Source organism: Danio rerio, chromosome 8, assembly GCF_049306965.1.
Source record: "Danio rerio strain Tuebingen ecotype United States chromosome 8, GRCz12tu, whole genome shotgun sequence".
Classification (NCBI taxonomy): Eukaryota; Metazoa; Chordata; class Actinopteri; order Cypriniformes; family Danionidae; genus Danio; species Danio rerio.
The window spans coordinates 43,880,692-43,908,576 of NC_133183.1; the positions used below are offsets into that span (position 1 = coordinate 43,880,692).

General features: G+C 37.3%; 2 protein-coding genes across 7 annotated transcripts in view; one reads left to right on the plus strand and one right to left on the minus strand.

Moving 5' to 3' along the window:
• Positions 1-10,545, plus strand: part of kdm5c (lysine demethylase 5C) — a 43,082-nt gene extending 32,537 nt beyond the window's left edge. For all 6 annotated transcript variants that reach the window (XM_068222957.2, XM_073909468.1, XM_068222956.2 and 3 more), the window contains 5 exons: positions 342-1,109; positions 2,804-2,855; positions 2,942-3,141; positions 9,413-9,578; positions 9,655-10,545. In XM_068222957.2, the coding sequence (XP_068079058.1) occupies positions 342-1,109; positions 2,804-2,855; positions 2,942-3,141; positions 9,413-9,578; positions 9,655-9,674 (1,206 nt within the window). In that variant the 3' untranslated portion in view covers positions 9,675-10,545. The remainder of the gene's footprint in view (positions 1-341; positions 1,110-2,803; positions 2,856-2,941; positions 3,142-9,412; positions 9,579-9,654) is intronic.
• A 4,366-nt stretch (positions 10,546-14,911) lies between these two features.
• On the minus strand, positions 14,912-27,796 carry renbp (renin binding protein). The gene is made up of 11 exons (NM_001126443.1): positions 27,655-27,796; positions 25,767-25,872; positions 25,398-25,473; positions 25,184-25,259; positions 22,802-22,980; positions 21,507-21,731; positions 19,776-19,857; positions 19,443-19,618; positions 17,243-17,374; positions 17,086-17,173; positions 14,912-15,518 (listed from the first exon to the last, which is right to left on the minus strand). Exons 2-11 carry the CDS (start codon positions 25,865-25,867, stop codon positions 15,442-15,444), a joined length of 1,212 nt encoding a protein of 403 aa, NP_001119915.1. The 5' UTR covers positions 25,868-25,872; positions 27,655-27,796; the 3' UTR covers positions 14,912-15,441.
• Between the last annotated feature and the right edge of the window lie 89 nt (positions 27,797-27,885).

Sequence of the window (27,885 nt, forward strand, 5' to 3'; positions counted from 1 at the left end):
GCAAATCAACAAAAAAGATTTTAGTTACTGGAGTGTCTACAGTAGTCAACATTTCAAGTGGATGATTATCTTTCATCACAGTTGTCCAAAATCTATTCAACAAAATTCATTCTTGTCTTAGGACAATTTGAAAATAAAATTTTGGTCCATCTGGAATGTTGACCACTATATAAACAAAGCTGATTAGTTAAATTGGATGCTTGATTTGGAAAAGTTTAAAGATGAGTGCGGTTGGTCTTCATGAGAAAAAGGATTTTGAAATCTTTGCACGTCAGAATTATGCCATTCCCAAAGTCATTGTAAGTTTTACATAGTTGTCCCTTTTGTTTCAACAATTACAGGTAATGGCATTTAAAGAAGGGGAGCGTCTGGAGAAAGAAGCCCTCCTCCGCCTCCAGCAGGTTAATTTGGCGAAACCCAGTATCGAAAATGGAGTAAGCACTGACCAGGACAGTATCAAGACAGAAAAGAAACAGAGTAACTCCATGGAGACAGATGTGCCCCTTAACTCAGACAGTCCCGTGCTGCAAAATGGAGGCTCTTCCCATTCCCTCACCTCTAGCCAAACTGTGTGTATTTGTGGTGGCCCACCTCGCCCCTTGCTTCACCGGTGCCATCTGTGCAAAGACTGGTTCCATGGAGGTTGTGTGTCCTTCCCACCATTGTTGGCCACTTCAGACACGCATCTTACAAAACCCCTCTGCTGGTGGGACTGGAACACGCGTTTTCTCTGTCCGCGGTGCCAGCGATCCCGACGGCCACGGCTGGAAACTATTCTAGCGCTGCTGGTGGCGCTGCAGAGGTTACCTGTACGGCTGCCAGAGGGAGAAGCGTTACAGTGTCTTACAGAGAGAGCTATTAACTGGCAAGGTCGAGCCAAACAGGCATTAGACACTCCAGAAGTACAGGAGGCGCTAGACAGACTGCAACAAGTAGAGGATGAAATGGTCAGTATAAAAGAGGAAGAACCAGAGGAGAAAAAGAAATGGAATGGAGATGCTGTAATTGTGCTTTCTGACTCGGAGGAAGCAGAAGATGGTGTTATCGATCTGACGGAAGATGGGAACTCGCCAAAAAAGAATGAAAGGAACGCTGTCAATGGTACACAGGTGAGCTTGTGCGATTGGACGTAAATAAAGAAATCTATAATATACACCTTTTTCCCCAAGGCAGTTTGAGTGCTAGTTTAGAGCCAGAGCATAGTCCCAAATTGGTCCTTTGACTTTGGACTCCAAAATATTGCTGGGTAAAGGCTGATTTATACTTCTGCGTAAAACGCCGGCGTATGCTACGACACTGACGCATAGCCCTTCGCCGTGGCCGTTGCTGACGTGCACCTCTCAAAAAATGTAACTACACGTCGCAACAACTCATAGCCCAAGCTCTGCGATTGGCCGGCTTGGTAGCGATGACGAGTCTGGGCGGGACCGAGAGCCGCGCGAGCGGCGTTAGCCCAATGGAGCGATTGTTTTCAAGTGTGGAGTCCCGTGAAGGAGCTCCGGATGGAAAGTTTTGTTTTGTGTTTACCTCATAGTTAAAGTTCTTGCACGTCCGCCGGTTCCTGCCTCAAAATGAGTGAGTTTGAGCCACTTGTACATCCAGGTAGTGTTCAGGAAAAGCAAACAGCAGCGAAGAAACTTGACACAGAGGAACATTTACACCTCACTGCCAACTAGCGTTTCGGAAGTGTTAATGCAGACCAACAGAGACAGCGCAGAAGTATAAATGCACAGCTTCGGCCGTTGTATGCACCATGGGTTACGCCGGTCGCTTGACGCAGAAGTATAAACCAGGCTTTAGTAGAAAGAACCACTTGTATTGGGTGCTCAGGGTGGGTATGGTGAACGCTATTTTGACTGCCATTTTCGAAATCACAGCAGAACCCGATGCTTAACACGTTATTCTAATGTGCAATCTCAGTCAATAAAAATGACTGTGAGGTGCACAAACACATTGGATCAGGTTTCCCACGGCTTGTAGAATTTCTGTTATATCATAGTGTTTTAAACGTTTATTCCAGACAGTGAAAGAGGAATAAATATTTCTTTTTTTTTATATTTATATTTTGATTTTTGTTGTTCAGAATTTTTTGTTTGTCATTTTTACTTTCCATTTATCAAAAAATATATCTGTACAGTGTTTATCTTGTTATTTCACGTGTTTTGCTTTTTTAATGCTTAGGCTATTCTTAACTGCCATTTTATTCTTTTCCCACTTGTCAACCGGCAATCAAACACAGTCACCAGACTCATAAAATACTGTCTGTGGCTGTTTTTTGTCTGCTCTGTGCTCATCCCTTCTGCATTTTGTGGAGCGGAAAATTCTGATTGTTGTGGTCCAAAATTACATATTTTTTGGTGACCTATCTTAGAATTTGGTACCTCATTTCTGCCGTTTCTTATGTGTATTGCTGTGAAAATATACACAAATTTACAATTGGTTCTTTACGTTTTTGACCTCAAGACCTCGAGAAACTACATAAATACTATATACTATACTGTATAAAGCTTAGCCAACTACATCATTTTTGATGCATTAATGATTGTAAGTAATCAAAATGACCAAACAAGTTCATCTTTCCAACAATAGCAAAAAAAAAAAAAATAATTATTTGAGATCATGAAAATTCTGCTTTTTTGTGAGTAAAAGCCAGGGAATTTGATAGAAACCTAAGACTTATCAGAAAAAAACAGCTCCAACCCTAGCACTAAACTAGCCCTCATTTCATGTTTTTTGGAAAAGGGGTATACATCTAGCCATCTTTTCTTGTAAGTTTACAAAAATATGTCTGTCTTCTGTCCAGTCTGGCTGTGAAAATGGAATTGGCAGGAAGTCGAGTGCACATGAAGTTACAGGTTTGTTTGGTTGTTTATATTACTAGATTCCTTAATGTTTGTTTTTAAGGTATTTTTATTGATTTTAACCCTGTGGCTCTTATCAGGGGTGGAGTCTCTGTTGTCACTAGTGCCGAGTCTTAAAGGGCCAGTGGTGGAGCTGAACACATCTGTCAGAGCACAGCTGGAGGAGCTTCAGCTTGAAGGAGACCTGCTGGAGGTCACGCTTGACCAGACACACGCCATCTACCGCATCCTTCAGGCATCATCTCAGCCGCCCCAGGACACCTTGCGGACACTCATACAGGTAAGGGAGGAGTGCTTCACTTCTTCTCCAGATTTATGCTGTGTAGACCATATTCTTATGTCATGATACAGAACTGGAGCAAGTCAAAATCTAAAGGATTCATTTGTCACAGAGATAATTGTAATTTTCCATTTATAATATATTTTTTTCCATTACAAAATTATTGATGAATGGGATTTTATAACACAAATATTGTCTAACTTTAAATTCTTAACTCAAATCTCTTTTTTTCTGGTGGCTGCCGAATTTGCATTGTTGAAAGTACTTCTTGGCTAATCTCTGACTTGACATGATGAATAATGGAATTCAGTTCAATTCATGTTTATTTGAAATTAGTCAATTTAAATATTTAAAATTGAATTGAATAATGTGACACTATTTTGATGGTCCGTTTGTTGAATTAAGTTACATTGCATCTACATGCCAACTAATTCTCATTAGATTATAAGTCGACTGTTAGGTTGGGGTTGTGGCTTAGAATTAGTGCAAGTTGACATGTACTTGCAAAGTTTCTTGAAGTCAGTTAAATGTCTGTTGGAGGAGCAGTATCAACAGATATTAAACAGACAGTCTACTAATACTGAAATGGACCATCAAAATAAAGTGTTACAGAATAATTTAAGATGCATTTGTAGCAGGAACTAAACCCTTCCATGTTATTGGAAGTGGAAACGAGAAGTTAAAATGTTAAAGGGTTTCACTGTTCATCATCGTCTTGTGTTGTAAGTAGTTAAGCATGTGAGCGGTTTATCAATGAGCTCTATATTCAGGACTTTCATTTCGGTAAGACAAACCGGTTGCTTCTTGTGAACCGTCAGTCACCATGTTTAAGATCTTCCTTGTTTAAACTCTTTGATCCTGTCTGCAAGATTGAGACCCAATATAATGTGCGTCTCTCAACAGACAAGATCCACAGCATTAAATCCCATTGTGCTGCTCCACCTTTTTAAAATTTGAGCATTTATTTTACCACAATGTTCTCTATGGGCTTTTCAGTGCTCAGCCACTGCTCCTTTAAGATGCTTACGTTTTTTAACATCTTTTCATCTCGTTTTATGCTTTAATAACAGAATGAATGCTTGGGTAGACTTGGGTAGCATAGACTGTAAAAGATATGGACATAGTCCATGACTTGAGAGCGCAAATAAAGCTTACAAGTAGGCATGGCCAGTCTTTGCCATTTTGTTCGCGCGTCATCGCACCGACTGGGGGCGACCAAATAAGGGCAGAGGCGAAGTATCAGTGGAGCTACAAATTCCTGCTAGCATTTTGCTTAGACTGGCCTAATACTTCATTACCTGCGACATGTTTGTGTTCTGACCATGTGATTGGTTGGTTACTATATCAATAAAGTGATTAGTCTTTTAAAAACACTGTTGAGCCACTAATCATTGATTTTTATTACATTTTTCTACAGGAGGTAAACGCAAATAACTCCCAAATACTTTATTTATAGTCTGTGTTAGTAAATGCAAGGCTATTGATGAAATCCAGGCATAACACTGACAACGTTTCAGAGGACTGTTCTTAAGCCTCCAGCTAATTAATCTGTCAGATTCTGGAGTGCATTACAGGTCTAAAGAAAAATTTTAATTGATAAATTATCTTAAACAAATACATTTATAGATATGGTATATAAGTATTTAATTTCACTCACCTAGGCAATGGAGGCGACATGAATGGTTTGTGAGCACAATTAAGTGCACAGAGCATGCCATATCATCTGTTAATTGTAGGAAATATTTCCAAAAGGCAATTGACTGTGTAAAGCCAAATAAAATAAAACAAAAATACAATTTATATGCCGAGCTCAGCAGCTAATCAGCCGGAATCAGCTGAGATGATAAGACAGCGAGCAGCAAGACCTAGCTGTCACTCAAGTGGCTACGCCCCTTAATTATGCAGACTTAATACAACTTACTAAAAACTAAACAAATGAGTCATATTTAAAAAACCCCCCCCCCCCCCCCCCCAATGTTTAGCTATGTGCACCAAAACTATCTTTTGTACCAGGCTGTAAACATGTATTTATCAGCTGTAAAATTGGCCAATTTACCATTGCAGTCAGAGAACATCTGGATTTACTGTAGCCACCCCTCAAAGGCAAGTTGATGAACTGCAGTTTCAGTTACTTCTGAGGGACAGCGGGAGGTTGCCGCTTGGTTTAACCATCTATTGAACTTATTCTTCTTGTATGAATGGGCACAGCTATTGAAATCTTTTTGGCTCAAGACTTCTGGTCTCATTCGCTTTCATTGATTTCTAGTCGTTAAAAATGGCTTGCTATGCTTATTGATGTTGCAAACTAAAATGTTCTTATTGTGTTATACTACTTATGTATAGTCATGAACATGCTTGTTTGTAGAGCAATTAGCTTGACCGTTTTCTGCCATTCATTACTCCTAGTCACTTCTTCCATAGGCATCTGATTTGGAAGTTCTAAAACAATCGCAAAATTGAGCACACTTCCGTATCACAGAATATGGTTAATATTCTCATTATGTTAGGGTGCTACACCTGTGGTTGGGTTCATTTGGTTCAGACTAAGGGCAACAAATGATACTTTGTAGCATTTTCCAGCGGTTTTGGTTTATTTACACCAAACTGATTGCTCTGGTATGACCCAGTTGAAACAAACCAAAAATGCAGTCCCTGTGGTGTCATCCATGTGAGTTGTTGACCAGATGTGACTTTGAATGCATTTCTTTTACTGCTTTTCAATTTGTCAGAATTAATCTGCGTGAATATTCCTACTGAACTCCCTAAAGTAAACTGAGAGGATGAAAAGAGAGCTTTTGTTAGAGCACTGTAACAACAAACAAATATTGCCCTCATCACATAATACACAACACAGCTGACTACTGCAGCTGGTTTAATCCACAAATGTGCCGTACATTTGTCAGTTGGGTCTGATCGAATGTGGATCATGTTCTCACCACAAGCGAACCGCTCCAGTGTTCGAAAGTATACCGAGTCCGCCTTTACAAGAGTGTTTTAGTAAAATTGTTTAGTTTGATTTTGGTGTCTTCCATCATACGTTGAGTCATAGATCAGCCAAGAAATTGTCTAGACATTTAGTCCCCACCAGAAGTTCATAAATGAAAATTTACAAATATTTTGATCTTGTTCATAAGCGTTTCATGTGCGTTTATCCCCTGGCAGTGTAGGGTTAGTTTATCATCAAATTTAGAACTAAGAAAAAAAAAAGGCCACAACCCAGCGCCATTATAAATAATGGAAGATCCTTGATAAAATCTAAAGGTTACTGATTATACAAAAATCACTTTTGTAAGAGTTTTAAACTAGTGGTGGGCCGTTATCGGCGTTAACACGAGACTTTTATCGGGTGATTAAAAAAAATAATGCTGTTAAATCTATTCTCAAAGATGGGTCTGAGCTGGGTCTATTCTATGCAAGCTATGATGACTTTCACCTTGATATTTTAGCGCGGATATATACCTGGCTGAGTTCCACTGTACTGGGTGAGAAAGAGTCTTCAAACCTGTGTGCATTCCTACTGTGAAATTACCACATCTGACATGCTAACATGGATGCAGTTCACTGGAGTGAATCTGATTAATGTTAGCTCAACATCTAATGATCAGGCATCTGTAGAGTTCATGCGTTCAAGTATAACAGATACAAATAAAATGGACTGGGTGCTTTTTAAAATGAGTGATTGTAAATGAAGGTCAAATCGGTGAGCCATCTGACAAAAATAGTGCCCTTCTGAATCAAATCAACAGGATGCCCTTCTGGATCTTTCACTTACTTCGAAGACACAACTGACTACACTTACATGAACATCTGTAATCTAGTTATTTGCCTTAATAGACAATAATATAATTAAGGTGTTTACGTGAAGTGCTTTCATTTAAGAGTTTCATGTAAATTTGGGTGACTTTAACTGCAGTTCAGCTGTTTCACTCAGGAACATTTCGTTCATGCCCTGTGACAAACTGGGGTATTACACACAAATAAGGAGTAAGGACTGGTGAGTGTTATGGAATTTAACAACGCAAACCAAAAGGAAAGAAAAAAACGTATGCATTTTGCGATATATGTGTGTGTGCAGTCCTTTACTGACAGCCACGTGTGTGGATCTTGTCGGAAAATGTCAAAGTGCTACATGAAGATCATAGGTTGATTGCGGTGTTTACTTCAATGATGCCACTAATATAAGCATACTCTACATGTATTAATTCCATTTCCGTTTTGTCCATTATGACTTTAGTTGATTTAAGGTGATCAAAAAACTTGGTTTCGAGCTTATATAGGCCTCCAGTTCAAAATTCATGTTTACCTGAATAAACAGTACAAGTACATCCTATTGAACATCATTTATTTTCATCAACAATTATCATAGAACAGTTTCTCAAGCAGTTTGTGATGCATTTTGAAAACAAGAGATGAGCCCCTGGTCTAATGCGCCACCTGGCTTGAGAAACCCGTTCTCGCATATAAAGAGTCACATTTGGACAGCGTTGAAACGATTATTTTAATCTAATTTATGTGCTGTTAACATCTTTGAAGTAATACTGTTGTCGATCAGCGCCACCTCCTGGACTGATCTTTAAAAAAATTCGATCTAATGGGATGGAAAACAACTGCTGAGGCATTTTGCCCTTGTTGTCAGATGGCATCTTGTGCCGTTTAAATGAAGCCTCGTCATCGCTTAAGTTGAAAAATGATTGACACACACACGTAGCCTGTACTGTCCCACTAACACATTGATTTAATAAGGGACACAAAGTGAAAAGAAAGTGGCGTTTTGAAATGACAGAAAAACACAAGCCGTAGTAAATACTACACAATACAAACTAACTCAATGAAACATAAATCAACGCAAATCAGCCAGCAGAGTATCAGTAATGGACTTTTATTGGTCATTTTTGTAAATTGCATGACTTGCATATCTGTTAAGTTTCCTGCCAGTAATCTGGTCTGCTCTATAGTGCAGTGAAGTATTGCATGTGTGTGTCTGTGTGATTGCGCGTGCATTGAAGAGCCGCTGAGCTTACAGCTGACAGGTCGGAAACACATGCACACGCTCGGTATTTCTGACGGTAGACACGTGAACTAAAAGAACATTTTTCTCTCCTGCTTAAACCACATCTGATAGATTATAACAGCTTTAAAGCCGCCTTTCCAATGCACATGACATTTTGACAAGACTGTCGTATTACGCCTCCTTGTGGCAGTCACGCGGAATATTCAGTTCTGACGTGCACCATGGGAGAGAAGCGGTTCTGTCAGTGTCTGAAATAAAGAAGTGCAAAAGCAAGAGTCTTTATTTTCTGTGCGATCACCATGGTTGAATGAATGAATGAACGAATGAATACTAGAAACTCATAGACCGCTAAAAAAATATTAAAGGGAATGTGAAGACAACATTAAAATATATGTTTGTATTATTTTATTACTTACATTTATGAACATATATGTTTTTTAATAAAGACGTTTTCTGATTCAAAAACATAACCAAATAAACTAGTATTTCTCATCTCGCGCGCACGGACCTGCTTGGACAACACTGGAATACATCACATCCGGTCAGCCAGTCGCATACGGTCTAGTCGCAGGAGTTCAAATATTTCAACGGAACCGCAGCTCAATTCGGATCCAATTTTTCCGCATACGGAGATGATCAGAACTCCACACAGCTCCCGGACTACTCTCCATTGGAAATGAATGACCTCCGGTCTGTCGCTTGACGTTTGTTGTGTGCAGTGGAAAGGAGGCTTAACACACACCTTTCAAAGTTGTGTCACAAAAACACTCCGTGATCCACTCGAAACGCTATTGAAACTTATTTTCGAAGTGCAAATTACCAGTTGTAAGTTCTGTAAGTTCTAAACATTCTACCGGAAGACGCTGGTCTCTATGGCCCCCTCCATGCAGCAGCCAAGAAAAGGTCTACACTAAGGCATTTGTAACTCTGCCCCATTTTAATAAGAGCTCTGGGAGCACAATCTCCTTTTAATTTAAAGATACAGTCACCAAAATGGCACAATTTGGATCAAAGCTTAAAAGGGTCAGTTTCAAAGAGATAAAAAAAACAACATTTGTGCTGTATTTTGAGCTGAAACTTCACATACACACTCTAGGGAGATCAGAGATTTCTTTTACATTTTGTAAAATTGGGGCATAATTGGTCACCTTTATGTAAATAAGGTAATTTGCCTTTAGCTTATTCCTTTTAATTAAAAAGTTTTGCTGTCCCTTTTCGGGTCCTTTCCTACTCAGTGTTGACTGGAGTTGTGTGTTTCAGATTGAACTGCAGGAGCAGAGAAGCTCAGGTCGTGGCAACAAGTCGAAAGACTCCAAGAGGAAGAGAAAGAGCCAGAAAACCGAAGGCGAGCCGAAATCCACAGAGGCTTCAGACTGCAAGAAGACGAAAGCCCTCAATCTCAGCCCACCTACAGACACACACACAGGTACAAAACACTTTTTATCTGCGAGAGCCACCACACGTCTGTGAAAGAAACAAACGCCTCTGCTCTTCCCTTGCAGATGTTGTGATGTTTTCCTGAAGCTGTGGAGGAGCCGATGGAGAACCATGAACCACAGAGACAGAAAAGCGCAGGGCTCAGGCTCATTCCCCCACATAATAAGCTCACGTTAATGTTTCTTTTCAACCCATGAAATGGATGATCCTGATCATACTAACCACTGCACTTTTTCTGTTTGTTTGTTTTCTCCTCCGTTTGTGTCTGTTCACTCCCCTCATCCTGAACAGTGCACTGGTGCAGGCGGGTAATCCTGTTTCTCTTAGAGGAGGGATAAAAGGGGATTCGCCCTGCGGTTAAGCTGTCTGTCTTTACAGTATAGATGTACCAAACTGTTCTTAACGCCAATGCCGTGTGCTGCATAAAAATGACTTGTCCAGGTATACACACGTTCACACACACATACTCGGCGGGGCAGAAGGGGAGACTGGCATTGGCTGCCACGATGACACCGTATTCTTTTTGTACAGAGTCTCACGTTTTTGTCTGGGAGGCTCGACGTTGTGAATAAACTAGTACAATATTTTGAAAGTGTGACAGAAAAAAACAAAGGCATTTACGTTCTGGTGCTACTTTCCTAAGATAGGTTCCTGCATAGTCCTTTTCCACTTCTTCATTGTCATTTCCTTTCAGTGCTTCTGTTGTGTCTCTTAAGCTTCCTGCTCTCCTCTTCCTCTCCACACAGCTGTACAAACTCTCACTTTAACTCCCTTTATGTCCATCTTCTTTTGTCGCTGGGGTTCTAATATTATTCTATTATTATTATTATTATTATTGGTATTGCTATTGCAGACACACGCGGTCGTGAGTTTGTGTATAAACATTTTCATTTCCATGTTGCCTTTGTTTCTTTTCACTCTTGTTAGAAAATAAAAGTTTAGAATTGTTTTAGGAATCGCTTTCATTTACTGTGAGGCGCTTTGACTTTCAGGAGTCTTCAGTTACTGAAGCGTTAGAGAGGAAGATGCTTAGAGGTGTAAATTCACCCTCAACCATCAAAAAATGTTGGTGACTTTTTCCTTAATAGAACATGAGGGAATTATAGTTTAAGTTTGTAGATTCAATTGGTTTTCGTGATGATAAGGTGTCCGCGGGGTGTCGTTAAAGTCTTAACTTTCAAAAACTAAACTATAGGCCTAAAAAAAGCTTAAATTCACTAAAATATTATCTTGTAGGTCTTAAATGGTTTAAAATTGGTCTTAATTTTCCTTTCAAAAGTTCACACTAAGATATTGCTTGATGCTATTAGCAGGTTTGGCATGCTGTCCTCGGAGAGAACCCCGAGCATGGAGATAATTGAGCCCAGGGCTCCTGCCTGGTCAATTAGCATGTCTTGAGAGCTCTCCATGGTGAAAAGGGATGGAATTCTTCCAATACAAAAATAAGGCAGTAGGATGAAATCTGTCTATTTACAGAGAGTCCGCAGAGGGTCTTAAATCTTAAAAATTGAATTTTAGATCTTAAAAACTTTTAAATTTGCTGAAATATGGTGTTGTAGGTCAAAGGAAAATTATGTATAGTTAACCAATCTGGCCATAACCACCCATGCAATCACCAACAACCCATCTCAAAACCTTTAACTTTTTATTTAAAAATGTCATTTTTAACTATATTTACCATAATTAATTATTGAATCATAATATTTGTTCAAAAGTTAACAACTGAGAACACTGACCTGGACTGATTGTTGTGCATACTTTTCGTTTATTTTTGTTTGTAAAACTTTTAAAACATGTCCATTATTTTTGTTGTTGTTGAAAAGTATTTTTACATCTTGAGAAACAGTATTTAAAATAATAATAGTAATATTAATAATATTAAATAAGTAATATTTAAAATATTTAAATTTGTAATTATTAAATTATCGTTGTATTATTAAATATATGAAATTATAATAATTTTCTTTGATAGGAAAAATATTTTTTCATCTGGGCCATTTGAAAAACTCCTAAGCGTTTAGCTCTGTATGAGTCTAAAATTTCAGTCATAATGGTCTTAATTTCTGAAGCTGCGGTTACACTAAAGTTTGAGCTTGCAATATTTTGTTGTACAGTGCTGCGAAAAGGGGCGGGATTAAACAAGATGATTAGCCATTTATAAAAGCGAGCGATTTTTCCAGTTCCACATTTTAAATTTCTGTCCAGAGAGGTCATGTTTTGATCCTCAATTGGTCTCACACAGTCAAGTGATGCGATTTCGCAGGTCAGAGTTCACCCAGCTTGAACTTTGCAACGCAGCGATCTGAGAAACTTGATGCATGAGCTTGCGTTTCTGGTCTGATGCATTCACATGCGCTTGAATTGAAGTCTATGGGTAGAAAAGTCCAGTGTGACTGCAGCTTTAAAGCCTTAAGTTTAACTTGAAACCTGCGGAAACCCTGATTTATTGTAGGCTTCGATTGATCTGATTGGGTTATTGCTGATTACAAACGAGAGACCAGCCGTAATCAGTCAAATCACATGCTCTTCCCAAAATTAGTTTATAAAACTTCACTTATGTAAATCAATCCAACACGCATCCAATCACCAACAACACATCTCAGTAAAACTTTCGGAAGAGTCTGTTGATCATACATTAGCTTAGGTTATGTTGGAAAAAATATAAGTACAACCCATTTTGAAAGTTAATATTTTTATCCATTTCTCAGTGAATATGGGTAATATATATTGGTGCATTTAAACAAAACAGATTAAAGAGAGAAGAAAGCTGAAAGCCTGTAACTGTGGGCCTGCACAGTTCAGCTCCCTAATCAAACACACCTGAACTAATTAAATAGGACCTGAACAGCACTTGATAATTACTGGCAGGTGTGTTTGATATGGGCTGCAATTAAAATCTGCTGGAAGGCAGATCTTCAGGTTGAGCACCCGTGCTGTAGCCACTTCTGTGGTCGGAAAAACAAACATTATGGAAGTCAATGGTTACATGATTTCAGCTTATTTCAAAATATCTTCTGCTGTGTTTATAAGAGGAAGAAGACACTCATAACTGTTTGAAACGAGGGTGAGTTAATTATCTCAATGTTATTTCTATCTATTGTTGAGGTGTCAATTTCCAAACATTACTTCCACTATTAATTATAATAATCCAGTGGGATTTTTGTTTGCACAATGGCTGTTTCTCAATTCCAAGAATGCAGAGAAAGGACTTGTGTTCTGGTGGAGTACGGTCTTGCCAGCCAGGTGTCTTCGGAAGAACGAACTCAGGGGACCGCGAGGGCAGAGAACGCGTCCTTTGAGAAATGAGATGATGCGTTCTTACTGATGGTCACATGACCTTCACGCGTTTTAAATGGTACATAATTTAAACATTACAGCATTCATACCATTTATTGTTTTCCCCCTTTTCAAGATAGGTTGGGTTAGGAGAAATATTTACCCTGCATAAAAACATTATAAATATACTCTGCATATAAAAATATAACAGATTTTAATACGAATTTCAGCAAACACCCTTAATATGTTTATTCCTTTATAAAGATGGTCATGGTAATGTTTACTTTCACCGCATCATTTACGGAAACTCCTGAGGTAAATAACTTGGCCTATATCTCTGAACTTTAATAATAAATCTAAAAAGAAATGCTGCGCTTCCCACTTCCAGTCGCAATGACTTCTGCGACTTCCAGAGCGAGTTTGGTGCTCAAGTCTGCATCGGTGCATCCTCGATATCAAGATCACATCCGGGAGGTTTCACGCGTCCTCAGTACTTGCGGTCTTGAGAATTGGAACTGAATTTTGGCAGCTGATGATGATGTTAAACGACGACGCAAGAACGCTGAAGAACGCATATTGAGAAACAGCCAAGGAGTCTACCAGCAGCCAGTGCTCCACACAGAGATCATCTGATCCAGTGTTTCTCAAACACGTTCCTGGAGAACCACCAGCACTGCATGTTTTGGAAGTTTCCTTTGTCACACTCCTTACAGCTCTTTCAGCCTCTGCTAATGATCTGAATCAGATGCGTTTGATTAAGGAGACATGGGAATGTGCAGGCCTAGTGGTCCTCCAGGAACATGGTTGAGAAACCCTTATCTAGCCCATCTGGAAATACTTAAAAACTGCTTTGCAAAAAATTCTGGAAAATTAAAGCAGCTATTGTTTTTACACTTGCACATATGTGGTGGGTGCAGCAAATGGTGACTTAATTTTGTTAGATACAAAAGAAAGTCTATTTAAACAGTACTGTAGCTTTGCAGGAAGACTTCCTGAAGTGTCCTGGAGATGTTGCCACAGATCTTCTGAATTCAGTCAGTCTTGAGTTTCTTCATTATGATGGTGAGATCAGATTTCTGCTGGCTGCTGTCTGATTCCTTGTGCATGCTGCAATCGATTCCTCTTATTCCAATGATAAATAGCAAAAAATGTTAAATCTAGTATTTGACATACTGACACACTAAACCAAAAGAACAATTAAAATCATTGTTTCCTAATACTAGTAACTTTAGTAAATGCAAGAAACTAAAAACATGGCATATGGTTTAGACTGCAAAGACTTTTTTTTTTATATACTGTTTGTCACCTTGGAATTATAAGGGTCTATCTGCGTTCTGAATGATTTTGAGACATTAAGCTTTTTGAGATACTGAGAAAAGGTTTTGCATTCCACATTGCAAACAGTACGTGTGTAACATTTGTTTTTTTTTATTTAAAAAGTCAATGTAAACAACATAAACATCCCATAATGTAAATAAGTTAATTACTAAGCATGTCAATAACTTAATTTTGAAAAAAATGTCAAATAGAACCTTTATAATTCTAAGGTGACCAGTTTCAGTTCTGTAATTGTAGGAATGTACTAAAGAATACATTCACCTGCTGAAATTCTGAGACCCAAGTGTAGATTTGTGTATGGGAGAGTACAGAGCTTTACAAAAATCTTGCATCGGCTAAATGATTAGTGTTGATTAAGGTAAGCCAGAAGCAAAGATTTCAGTAAACATATTTATTTAAAGGATGTCTTTACATGTGATTTAATCATGTATGTAGGAATTATAAGGTCTAGAGAAATTCATAAGACCAGCATAAAAAAAAAACAGGACGTTTATCAGTTTCAACTTATCGCTAGGGCCAGACGGAATCTGCGGACGTTTTTTACTTTTTCTGCAGAGAATTTTGGTAAAAGTCTGCAGATTTCTGCGGAATTGTTTTGGAAGTATCAAAACTAAAACCTTAATATATGAAATAAAAAATTATATATATATATATATATTATATATATATATATTTTGTTTTACTTTTATTTAATGTTTAATATGTAAATCCAATTAGATTTACTTTATTTGGTTAATAAAGCAAGTTTGTCATAATATATGTAGTAAAAGACACAAAATATTATTGTACAAACTGCATTGTACATAAATCAGACGAACACTTGCACATTAACTAAAATATAACTCAAACTAATTGAAAAACTGAATAAATCTAGATTTACACACATTTACTCAAGTTTATAAACAGAATTAATGATGGGCTAAAAATCTGGAATTTTGCACACACAAATTCCAGATGGGCCTACTTATCACCGAATATGAGAAAGTGTTGTATGTAGGAATTAATAAAAACTCTTCACATCTTAGCAAACACAGCACTGGCCATAATAAACAAAATGACAATTAAAAGATCATGGTCCCTTTTTCATCCTAAACAGAAAAACAAAAAAACCAAAATGACAAGTTTACACGTAATCTAAAGCTGACGTTAATGCTGTAAAAGGCAACATTAGAATGCTTAAATGTATATCAATAAAACTGTAGAACTGCATTTATCCTAAATGATCATCATGTGCATGTTTACGCATCTTGTATGTCAAGAAGACTGTCCAGAAGCTTCTCACACATGTAGAGACATCGAGGAACATGGAAGAAGCCTGAATGGTGGGAAAAAAGGGGGTAAATATTGAACAAGGTTTTTAAAGTCATCATTTCTTCACTGCTTGAAATAGCATGTTGAATGAGCTCAAGTCGATTACAAGGATGATCAGGAAAAGTATAAAAGCCAGATATTATAATATTTTTCCTTTTTTTGTGGGACATATTCAAGTGGGTAAAAGAAAAACCTACAGCAGAAGTCTATTTTTCTTTGCTTTTCTCTTTGAAAACCTGAGAAAGCTGGCTAAGTCAGTCCCATCTCTGAAAGGTAGGTCACTTTAACTGGGTTATTATGGTACAACACTTTGAATCTATCCTGATCTGAAGCAGCTTTACTGTAGTTGATATTCATTTTCTTTTCGGCTTAATTCCTTTATTAATCTGAGATCACCACAGTGGAATAAACCACCAACTTATTCAGCATATGTTTTACGCAGCGGATGCTCTTCCAGCTGCAACCCATCACTGGGAAACATCCATACACACTCATTCACTCACACACACACAAAACGGCCAATTTAGCTTACTCAATTCACCTGTAGCACATGTCTTTAGACTGGTGGGGAAATCCAGAGCACCTGGAGGAAACCCACGCAAAAACAAGGAGATCATGCAAACTCCACACAGAAATGCCAACTGACCAAGCCAGGGCTCAAACCAGCAAACTTCTTGCTGTGAGGCAATTGTGCTACCCACAGTGCTACCGTGTCACCCCATAGTTCATATATGGGAGTGAAAATTACAAATATGTGCTTGTTTTGTTACACGATATATAAACTATTTTTATGTATGTATATATGGCCATACATCAGATTCATTAAAAAAAAAAAAAAATTTCATCAGCGAAGTGACTAAAATGGCCTTGAGATGTGGAGGCTGTGTTCCTTTGTAGATGGTCAAAATATATGCCACAATTTCTTGATTTATTCAACCATTAAATACTGTTTAATGTTTGCTAACAAATATAAACTCGACAGCTTGTTTCTATTGGCATTTCATATTTATCAAAGTACTTCATCTCTGACTGTACACTCCACTTCAAGACTCCGTTTCAGGATCTCAATTTCCAAATCTGCCTTTTTGTAATTTTTATAATAGCGCTCATTTTGTGAATCTGAATTTTTTTTTCTTTTTGGTTAGCAGTAGATCAATCTGAATATTTAAATATAAAATGTATATACACAGTGGGTTCAATCATTTACTGTTCTGCAAATTTCCTTGCACTATAACTGTGGTTAAAAGTAATCAGGCTATGCATTAATGTGGCAATTTTCAAAACTCTTTTCACAGATATACATGATTATATCCACTATGGTTGCAGTCATACTGGGGGGAAAAGTATGTGGACTACTTTATTCGGGTCTTGCTGCCATGGTGAATTAGAATCATATCAGAGCTCTATTGATCATGGTTTTAATAGTCATAGTTCCTTTGACTACCTGAGTTAAATCAACCTACTCAGTTCAATTAATCAACTCTGAATTTTTGGTTTCAGAAAAGTTATTACAGGCCTCGGGTTGCCAATAAATAATGACTGGTGGAAGCTAATTCTCCACAACCCCTCACCTTTAAAGGGTCCTCCTTTAAAGTCTAGCACAACTTCACCTTGACGATTCAGATATCCAAACCACTCGCCATGCTCCTCATCAGAAAACTGGAGCAAAAAATACAAGGGATCAGAAAGTATCTAAATACTGAGATGTGTGTGAAATAGATGTCTTACGTGTTTGAAGGTGTAGTTGTAGATCAATCTGAACCGGTCCAGTAGCACAGGCTCTTTACTGTGACTGTAGGCCATCAGGTACGCAATCAGTGCTTCACAGTGAGGCCACCACAGCTTCATATTCCACTCTAACTGTTCACACACACAAATGCATATTAGTAGAGTTCTACCCTGAAGAGCTCATGTCTTTGCCCAACAGAAACAGACACACAAAAATTATTTCCTCAGAACGGCCACTTGCATTGCCTTCTATGCCCATCACATGAAATAAAGCCAATTGAAGGGCCCTTAGAAGTAGCCGGTTTTGAACATGTCTGTGCATTGATTTATCCGGTTTGAACAGTTTAAAACAGTTTAAAACGAGAATTTACAGATTTTTTTTCGTTGGTTGAACACACAGAACTACAGAAGACCACCACAGTCATTTTTGTTCCTACTATTGATATTAATGACAGCTGGTCTCTTCATAATATCTTGTTTTGTGTTCTACAGAAGAAAGAACTCTGTAAAGGTTTGGAACCACTTGCTTTTCATCTTGCAATTTCATTTTGGGGTGAATTGACCCTTTCGGTATTCATAATTGTTTAATGGTTGGGTGAACTATCCTTTGGTCAGGAGTTCTAGTACGAAGCAAAATCTTTTGAAGATGGCTTGATTGATTCTGCCCACAACTGCGCATGGCTGATCTCTTTAGATGCATTCGACTTGAACCACAGCTGCAGCCGACAATCAATGAGATTAGCCCAGTGGGGGCGGAGCTGAAAACGAGGATGTCAGGTCAGACACCTCGGGCTCGTAGTTTGCTGCATGATGACAGATCACATGGCAAGATTAATTATTTATTAATCAAAAAGATTGAACAAAAGGACGTTCCCAAAATAAGTGAACTACACTTTCAGTGGACATTTCACAGAAAAAGCTAGCTATATCAGCTATAAACGGCTTGACAAGATAAAAGTATTGTTAAGAAAATGTTAAGAGGTGGCATGATCAATGATGACTATTATATTACAAGTCTTGATATTTGGTTATCCACTAAAAATCTATCATTTAAATTGTATGAGAAGCTGTATACAGTAAAGGGTCTGTATGGAAATAGTTGAAAATAAACAGCTGCAAACAATCTAGCTTTGATAAACTAATTATTAAACAAAAGATTATTTGGCCTACTGCAGTACAATATTTAAAGTCTAAGCATGATGTACAAGATAGAGATGGCATAAAAAGTTAATCATTTGTTTAAAAAAATGTGAGACGGAAGTTGTCCAATAATAAACCTGAAATGCACGTGGTTGTTGTCATGTGGTGAACTCGGCCAATCATGTAATATCGGTGTCGTCATCTCAGCTTCTGCAGTCGCTCCTTAGATGCTGCACTGGCTAAATCATTCATCTGATCTCGGAGCGCTGTCACAGTATTTTGATGCCACATGTGACAATCACAAGATGTCTGCGCAGCGTCAAAACAGACAAACTTCTTAAGACAGATTTTGATTGATCTGCGCAGAGCTGCATGAAGTCGAACGCATCTATTGACTGCTAGCAAAGTCCCCTTTAAGATGAGTCGGCAGCCATCTTTAAAACACCTCTTGGGCAGTATGTTCGGGCATTCTGTTTGAATGGGGAAATGTCAAACTCTCCAAAACTGCTTGCCAAGCTTACCATTGAATTTCATATTAGGAATTTTCATAGGAATCGCATATAAAATTAAACAACTGTCTTTAGCTGCATTTCTAAACGTCCAAATCACACAAAATCTGCAGAAACTCATGTCTGCTCTGAGCTCCTCCCCCAGAGTATCATTAGTCTATAGCAATTGATAATTGCCTCTTGTACTAGAAGGCAGGCTTTATTCATCATATAGCAATCGATGATTGGCTCCTGTACTAAAGGCGGGCTTTATTCATCATGTAGCAATCGATGATTGGCTCCTGTACTAAAGGCGGGCTTTATTCATCATATAGCAATCGATGATTGGCTCCTGTACTAGAAGGCGGGTTTTATTCATCATGTAGCAATCGATGATTGGCTCCTGTACTAGAAGGCGGGCTTTATTTGCCATATTGTCCGTTTTTCCCCATTTAAAATGATACGAGTGAAACGTCTTGTGTATTCTATAGTCTTTGCTGCTAGTTAATTTCTTCCATCACTATTACTCTATCCAACACCAGCTCGACTGTGAATCAAAGACATAGTCTAACCTGGGTCGGACAATGACCATCTACATCCAGGAAATAGAAAAGGCCACCATGCTGTTTGTCCCATCCAGCGAAGAATGGAACCTCCATGAACTTCTCCACTGCAGTTTTCTGCAGCTGAACATCTCCTTTTGTGAGTGCGTACTTCAGCAGGAACCAGCCGGCTTCAAGAGCATGACCTAGAGAGAAACATTAAAGGATGAACATGCTGGATTTACTCTAATAAGACACCTACCAGATGCTGAAAACAAACAAGCAAATCCTTAAAGGGAACGCACAATAATTAATATGTTATCATGATGCCAACGATTGTTTTATTTTGAAATGTTCCATTACCAGGGTTCTGCAACCGCCCTTGACAGCCAGGAAGCTCCTTTCCATTCAAAGTGACATTTTCCAAAATGGCTTTTCCATCTCTCTAAGATGAAAGAATTTTGGATCAGGTATCATTCGGAGTTCACTTCATCTACGAATTTCCATTACTTTGCTATTTGAAGCACTGAAGAAGGTTCACACAATTAAGGAGTAGTTCACCCAAATATGAAAATTCTGTTATTAATTACTCCAATTTCCTGACATCTTGAAATCATCTTCATTCATTCATTCATTTTCTTTTCGGGTTAGTCCCTTTATAAATCAGGGGTCGCCACAGCGGAATAAACTGGACAATTTAATTTACCCAATTCACCTATACCGCATGTCTTTGGGTTGTGTAGGAAACTGGAGGAAACCCACACCAACATGGGGAGAACATGCAAACTCCACACAGAAATGCCAACTGACCCAGGCTCGAAACAGCAACCTTCTTGCTGTGAGGCGATCAATCTATCCACTGTGCCACCAGGGTGCCCATTCAAATCATCTTCAGAATAAAATTAAGATATGCTAGATCAGGGGTGCCCAAAATTTTTCTTATGAAGGGCCAAAAACCTAGCTTGACTGAGGGCTGTGGGCCGACTGTAAATAAGTCAAACTGTTTTACAATACCGCCAAGGTGATTTCTTAATTTTCTACAAAATAAATAGAAAACATTTACATATACATGATATTATATTTTATAACCAACCTTTTATAATAAAAACATAAGAATTCCATTTAATTTTAATGCTGAAAACACTAGTCAAGCTGAACCTGCCTTTGCCTTGATTTGCTTTCTGATGACTTCTGAATTGTGGTCCATGCATTGAGCAACAGTATATTCATTTATTTATTTTTAATTGGATTCATTTACTACAGTTAATTGAAATACTGAATTTCTTTTTTTGTTTCTTAAAAATAAAACTAACAAATGAAAAGTCATGTTAAATTAAAAATGACCAAGTGTATTAAAAGGCGTTAACCCAACCCTCTACCAAATTTTCCCTCTCCTCTCAAATGGAACGGCGTGCAAAATCCAAGGTTACCATGGGCCAACTTTGGCATGCGGGCCCCTAGTCTGGGCATCTCTCTGTTTTAGATGAAATATAAGAGCTCCCTCAACCCCCATAGATAGCAATGATCACAAGACATTCAAAGTCTAGAAAAGGAACCAAAAATTCTTAAAATATTTAATGTGAATTTAGTGGTTTAACTGTAATCATATAAAGCTCCAAAAACACTTGTAGCACACACAAAAAAAACAACAGTAAATACAACCTCTCCTTGCATCAGGTCAAGGTGTGCATTTATTACATACAGTACAACATATTGCCATTAGTGTCAGCAATGTGATACCCTAGTGCTGTAATGCCAGTAGTAAATGTGCACCTTGAAATGGTCTCTGATGTGGAAGATATTTATAAACAATGTTGACAGTAATCTAGGAGTTTTAAATAATTGCAGTCACACAGAATGTTTTAAGAAGGTTTTGTTTCCTTTTCTGGACGTTGAACATCTTGCTATCATTGCTGTCTATGGTGGATGAGGGAGCTCTCAGATTTCATCTATAATATCTTAATTTTTGTTCTGAAGATAAAGGTCTTAAGATTATTGTAATGACATAAGGGTGAGTAATTACTAACAGAATTTCATTTTGGAGTGAATACATTCTTTAAGCTTAGTGAAGGCTTATATTTCATGTTTACTGACCTGTATATGCTGTAGAATCTGTTCCACACACCATCCACTCAGATCTTTGTACTTTTCTGCAACCTCTGGTCTGTCCTCTGTCAGCTGATCTACCAAGCACAGGAGCATCATGGGAACTGCCATGCTATTGACAGGTAGATCCCCAGGAAGTTGAGGACGGCCGAGTGATGATGAATCAGTTTGAACCCAGAACACCAGCTGATCCATCATGCTTTCAGCATCTGCCTAGGGTGAACAGGGGCAAACATTTGGCAACCTGACTATAAAATATATACAACCTAATACATAACCAGTAGTTTTAGCATCAAGAAGCCTCTCATATGGAGAATGAAGTCACATGCATTGCTCAGGTGTGAGTTTTGTTCACAGATTTCAAAAGTGTGTAAAAATTTTGATCCCTCTGTGGGATTTATCTATCTATCCAAACTGAGCTTTATTTTTTATTTTCTATTGGATTCGAGTCAGGTGATTGGCCATTCTACAGCTTGAGCTTCTTTCTCTGAAAGCATTTAAGAGCTTCCTTGGCTTAATTTTGGATCATTGTCCTGCTGAAATGTCCACTCTGGTCATCTTCCTGATAATGCAATGTTGGACTGAAGCAACTAACATTAATTTACAATGAAGGGCAGAGGGATGCTGAAGAACTACTGAGAGATTTTAGCTGCTGTCTGGGCTTTCTACACCTCCCTTTCTTCAAGTGTTCAATACTTTTTTCCTGTGTCATTTCATTTTCATTAATTTTCTTGTCGGCTTAGTCCCTTTATTAATCAGGGGTCGCCACAGCGGAATGAACCACCAACTTATCCAGCAAGTTTTTATGCAGCGGATGCCCTTCCAGCCATCTCTAGGAAACATCCACACACACTCATACACTACGGACAATTTAGCCTACCCAATTCACCTGTACCACATGTATTTGGACTGTGGGGGAAACCGGAGCACCCGGAGAAATCCCACGCGAACGCAGGGAGAACATGCAAACTCCACACAGAAACACCAACTGAGCAGAGGCTCGAACCAGCGACCTTCTTGCTGTGAGGCGACAGCACTACCTACTGCACCACTGCTTCGCCCCTCATTTCATTTTATTACACATAACTTAATTTGTAAACTAATTATATTTGTTTTGTTGTCATATTTGTATTTCTTCAGTTGTTAATCAACATCTGCTGAAAATTTCAAGTCAACAGCACTTTTAGAAATATGTTTTCTGAGAAAAATAACGTTGAATACATATATTCTCCATTGTATATGATGTCATATGTTTTAAGTGACATGCTGGCGAACGGTTTTACCTGCATCACTTTGTCTTGTGTAATCCTGGACAGCTCGTCCATGGCCATTACGTAAAAGCATTCACTGAATATCGTCCTCTGGACCTTCACTGCTCGACCGTCTCTTGTCAGGCAGAAGGCACATTTCCCTGGCTTGCGGGAGGCCTCGACTCGAGCAAATTTTTGCAGAAAAGCAGCACCTGAAATTAAAGACGGTATTCAGTAGTTATTGTATATGTAAATATTCATGTGAAATAGTTACTACATAAAAATGTTGTAATAAACAACTTGTAATGTTTTGTTACTAATGTGCAGTGTTTAGTCTCTTAACAAGTAATTGAAATTACTATTTCTAATCAAAAATAATGTTTATTATAGAACAAGAAGCCATTATTATTAATATTTTTTGACACTTCAAGATAAATTATTCTAGATTAGCATTCCATTTAAGTAGTGTATCATCATGTATGTGTATAAGAGTTGAACATTGAATATTTTATATTACCGACCAGATCTAAATGGACAAACTGACCAGTAGCCTGTACCAAAGTTGAATTGCTCACTGTCTAGTTAAAGTTTCAGTTTAGTTTGCATCAGTCTTTCTTACACTGCATTGTTATGGCTTAAAGATTACCAGCCGAGATACAAACAATCAACTGAGTAAAGTGACAAAGACGCTCCCCTAGTTTTTCTTAACCCAAATTAACAGTTACTATAAAGAAAACACACAAAATATATATTTTTCATTAATTCGTCTGATTTTAAAAATTTTTTGAAAGATTTTAGATAATATATAAAATATATCTGTAATCCATTACAAATGAGAAATTTTAGTTTAATCGCCTTATTTTTTCTTTAAATAAACATAAATATACAGATGGTTGCAAAATAAATCAGCTGTATCATTTTATTAATTGATAAAACATATAAAAAAAAAAACGACTAGATATGAGCTTATTCTGGTTCGATTTATGAGTCTGTATACCTACACCTTGTATTGACAAAAACTTGTTCTAAAAAACTTAGCGGTCTTCTTTCATGGATAGCTCATTTCCTCTTGCTATAAATATTCACTGTGAATTGCACATACTCTTTCATGAGAAATCAATCACAATATCTTTGTGTTTACAGGCATTTGATTGACTGTTTGCTGTCTGGGTTTACAGAGAACATTGATTATCAGCCTCATGGTAAAGCAAGATTGCACTGGTTTGATTCAGTCAGAATCAAAACCTTAGATGCAGACGTTTTCTTTTAGCCTCATACTTTGATGCTGCAGTTATGTTGCCGTCTATTAAAATTTAGTGACAAGGCAGCACTGCCCCGATCGGGCCAGTAACGATATACACATATATACATACATACAGAAATACAGAATATTATATTATAGACAGATGGATATATATATATATATATATATATATATATATATATATATATATATATATATATATATATATATATATATATATATATATATATGTATATAAACAGACAGACAAATATAGAAAGATATATAAAGAGACAGATGGACACTTGCATGTATAGACATACAGTCAAATAGACAGAAATATATAGGCATGAACATATATAGACAGACAAATGTATAGATAGACAGACAAACAGACAGATAGATGGGGTGAGACAGACAAACATGTAAAGACAAACAGACAGATATACAGTTAAATATACAGACAAATATATATAGACAGACATATAAAAACAGACAAGATGATCAGACATGTAAAACAGAGACAGAAATACATGTATATACAGACAGATATAATAGACAATACAGTTGAAGTCAGAATTATTAGCCCCCCTGTATTATTAGCCCCAATATTTATCATTTCCACAATTTCTGTTTGACAGAATTTTTTTCAACACATTTCTAAACATAATAGTTGTAATCACTCATTTCTAATTTCTGATTTATTTTATCTTTACCATGATGAAAGATATTTTTCAAGACACTTCTATACAGCCTAAAGTGACATTTAAAGGCTTAACTAGGTTAATTAGGCAGAGTTGGGGTTATTAGGCAAATCATTGTATAATGATGATTTGTTCTGTAGACTATCGGGAATTTTTTTTTTTGCTTAAAGCAGCTAATAATTTTGTCCTTAAAATGGTGTTTAAAAAATTAAAAACTGCTTTTATTCTAGCCGAAATAAAACAAATAAAACTTTCTCCAGAAGAAAAAAACATTATCAGACATACTGTGAAAATTTTCTTGCTCTGTTAATCATTTGGAAAATATTTAAAAAAAAAAGAAAAAAAAAATTCAAAGGGGTTTAATAATTCTCACTTCAACTGTACATGTACAGACAAACAGACAAACATACAGACAAATTGACAGATAATAAGACGGACAGACTAACAGATAGATAGAGAAAGACAGACCTGATTTGGCAGCCTCAAGAATCTCAGGTTTGCGAAATCTTTCCACCGTACGATACAGCCTGCTGTACATCCATACCTGGTGGAAACATTAAGACACATCTGACACATCAACTTTACACCGACTTTGACCAAAAAGATTCAATTAAAATACTTCATCAGCTGATGGTTGTTATAAATAATAAGTTTCAACATGAAAAGTCTGAAAAGCTCTGACCTGTCTCCCCTGCAACCAGACATATTTCAGCTCATCGTAGACCTTCCCATCTTTTCCAAGGCAGTTGAAATATCCACTAAGATCATCATAATAAAACTGACATTAAACAAGTGTATAATAAATTATCTTAAATAAAACCAACAATAACTGAGGAAAAAGTAGCTAATTACACATCATACAGCCATCTGTAAAAATTCCAAATGCTCAGTTAAAAACGTGAACATTTATGTTAAGACAATGTGTCTCCCTTTAGGAAACCCTTTTAGTTTCAGTGCTTCATCATTTGCAAGTATATTAATCAAATTTCACACAACAAAAAGTATAGGGGAAATTCTACTAAACCATGTATTAAAATGTGAATCATCTCACCCGTGTTCCTTGTCATGGGAATATTTGAGCCAGAAATCCACAACTCTGTCCAGTTCAGTCCGGATTTTGTGTCGATACTCTTCCAGCACTGCTGCAGTCATTGTTGCTTTAAATGGCAAGAGACAGTTTAGGGCCATGGCATAATGGCTGTTTTATAGTTGGTCCAATAAAGTTTTGATATACCGCTGTTGAGGTTGCAGTATGATCTTGTGATCTTAAACACAGACCCTTGATCTTTGTTAACGAATCAATGTGCTTAGAACTTTATACCTCTTCAGTCAGTTTTCAGGTAAATCCTGCATCTAGACCACAGCCTAACCTTTACCAATATGTATGTATTATAATTGAGGTAAATTTGGTTTTAGATACACAAATTCATTCAATGACAACTTGTGACATGCTCCCTGGATTTGCTTACCATGGTACTTTAAATGTACACTTGCAAGTCTGACTTCATAACAATATTAGCATTATTTTATCGACTGTGAACAATGTTGTACTTCGACAATACTTTTCTGACATTATATTATAAAGGAGGAAGTCTAAATGTTTGAATAAAAAAAACCAACTTTAACTCGATTATATAATATGCAGTGGTGAAAAGAGTACTGACAATTTATACTCAAGACAAAGTAGAATAACTTGCCCAAAAATGTAGTGCGAGTAAAAGTATCTGAAGTAAATATTACTTAAAGAATGAGTAAAAAGTAGCCCCTTTTAAACATACGAGTATTACGCTGTTAAAATCTGATGAGATTACATGTAATTTGTTTGCATGTAAATGTAACATTCTGTAGTGCATTTACTGATTGTTAAAGGCCATTTCAGTCATCATACTTCATCTTCTCATCTGTGACATTCGGTCTAAACAGATTCTCATTCATTCTGTGTAAGGATTTGGACACTTCTTTGGACACTTTTAATGCTTCCAAATGGTTAGCTGCATTTATAAAGCACCCATGTCTTGAGGTTGTTCAGAATGATGCGATTTACCACCTGTGTGATTTGAACAGGAATGGGACTGACTTTTCTAATCCCATAGACAAGAAAAAAGAAAGTAGTGACTGCAGGTTGAAGAAAAATAGTGGAGTAAAAGTACTAATACAGCACTAAAAATGTACTAAAAGGAAAGGAAAAGTACATATTTATAAAACTACTTACTAAATTACAATTTCTATGAAAAATGTCCAGATTACAGTAACTTGAGTATTTGAAATGTGTTACTTTACACCACTGATCATTTGTGTAGTCAGAATGTAAGATATGAATGCTTTCATTGGATTTTGTTGTTGTTTTCCATTAATTTTGGTGCAAGTGCTGTACAGTATGGTAATAAATAATAAATACATGTAGATAGAAGACTCCATTGCCCTAGGTACAAGCAAATGGAAGTAAGGTAAAACAGCAAACACTGACAGCTGTTTAGGTTAGTGATTAAACAGAAACTGGTCTTCAGTGCTTCATTAATATTATCTGCTTCAATGCATTAAAAGCTCTAACGTTAGCAAGAAAGTGATTGATGACTCTTAATGTAAAGTCTTGGAGTTCTTATCTGTGTTGCAAACACAACTTCACGAGAAAAACATGGGGTGGTGTTGGTTTTATATTTGCACATTCAGCCTGTCTCCTTAATATAATTTCAGACAAGTAACGTTATTCTTTGCAAATAGGGAAATCATATTAGCAGCCACTGACTATCAAAATATAACCTTTTTCACATACTTAGTCATACTTAAGCGACTGTCAGACCGAATATTGGAAGTATCGCGGTAAACAATATAGAGACTGTCACAAGTTGTCACATGTGCGAATATCAAACCAACTTTACCTCAACGTCAAAACCGTCTTGACAATTCCCATCTTGCAAAACACTTCATAAAATACTCACCGGCTTTAAAGACGAAGTAAATGCCTCTTCTGTACTTTACTGTGTTTAAAACAATCTTTTTTAGTTAAAGCGAAAACTAAAGCACTGTAAAACCGCCTCTTCCTCAAATTTGCAGAATCAGTTAAAACGCGACGCATCATATGACCTGCATCCAGACAGCTGCTCCTGTTTATTCGGCTTTCCTGAGATGATTCGCCAGCTCTTTTTCTGCTCATCCAATCACACTTCAGG

Coding starts and splice junctions, on each gene's coding strand:
- renbp (NM_001126443.1), bottom strand. CDS start 25,867: ATGACTGCAGCAGTGCTGGAAGAGTATCGACACAAAATCCGGACTGAA. Junction 22,981..25,183: donor TCTTGAGGCTGCCAAATCAG/GTCTGTCTTTCT, acceptor CTTTAATTTCAG/GTGCTGCTTTTCTGCAAAAA. Junction 19,619..19,775: donor AGGGCGGTTGCAGAACCCTG/GTAATGGAACAT, acceptor GTTTCTCTCTAG/GTCATGCTCTTGAAGCCGGC.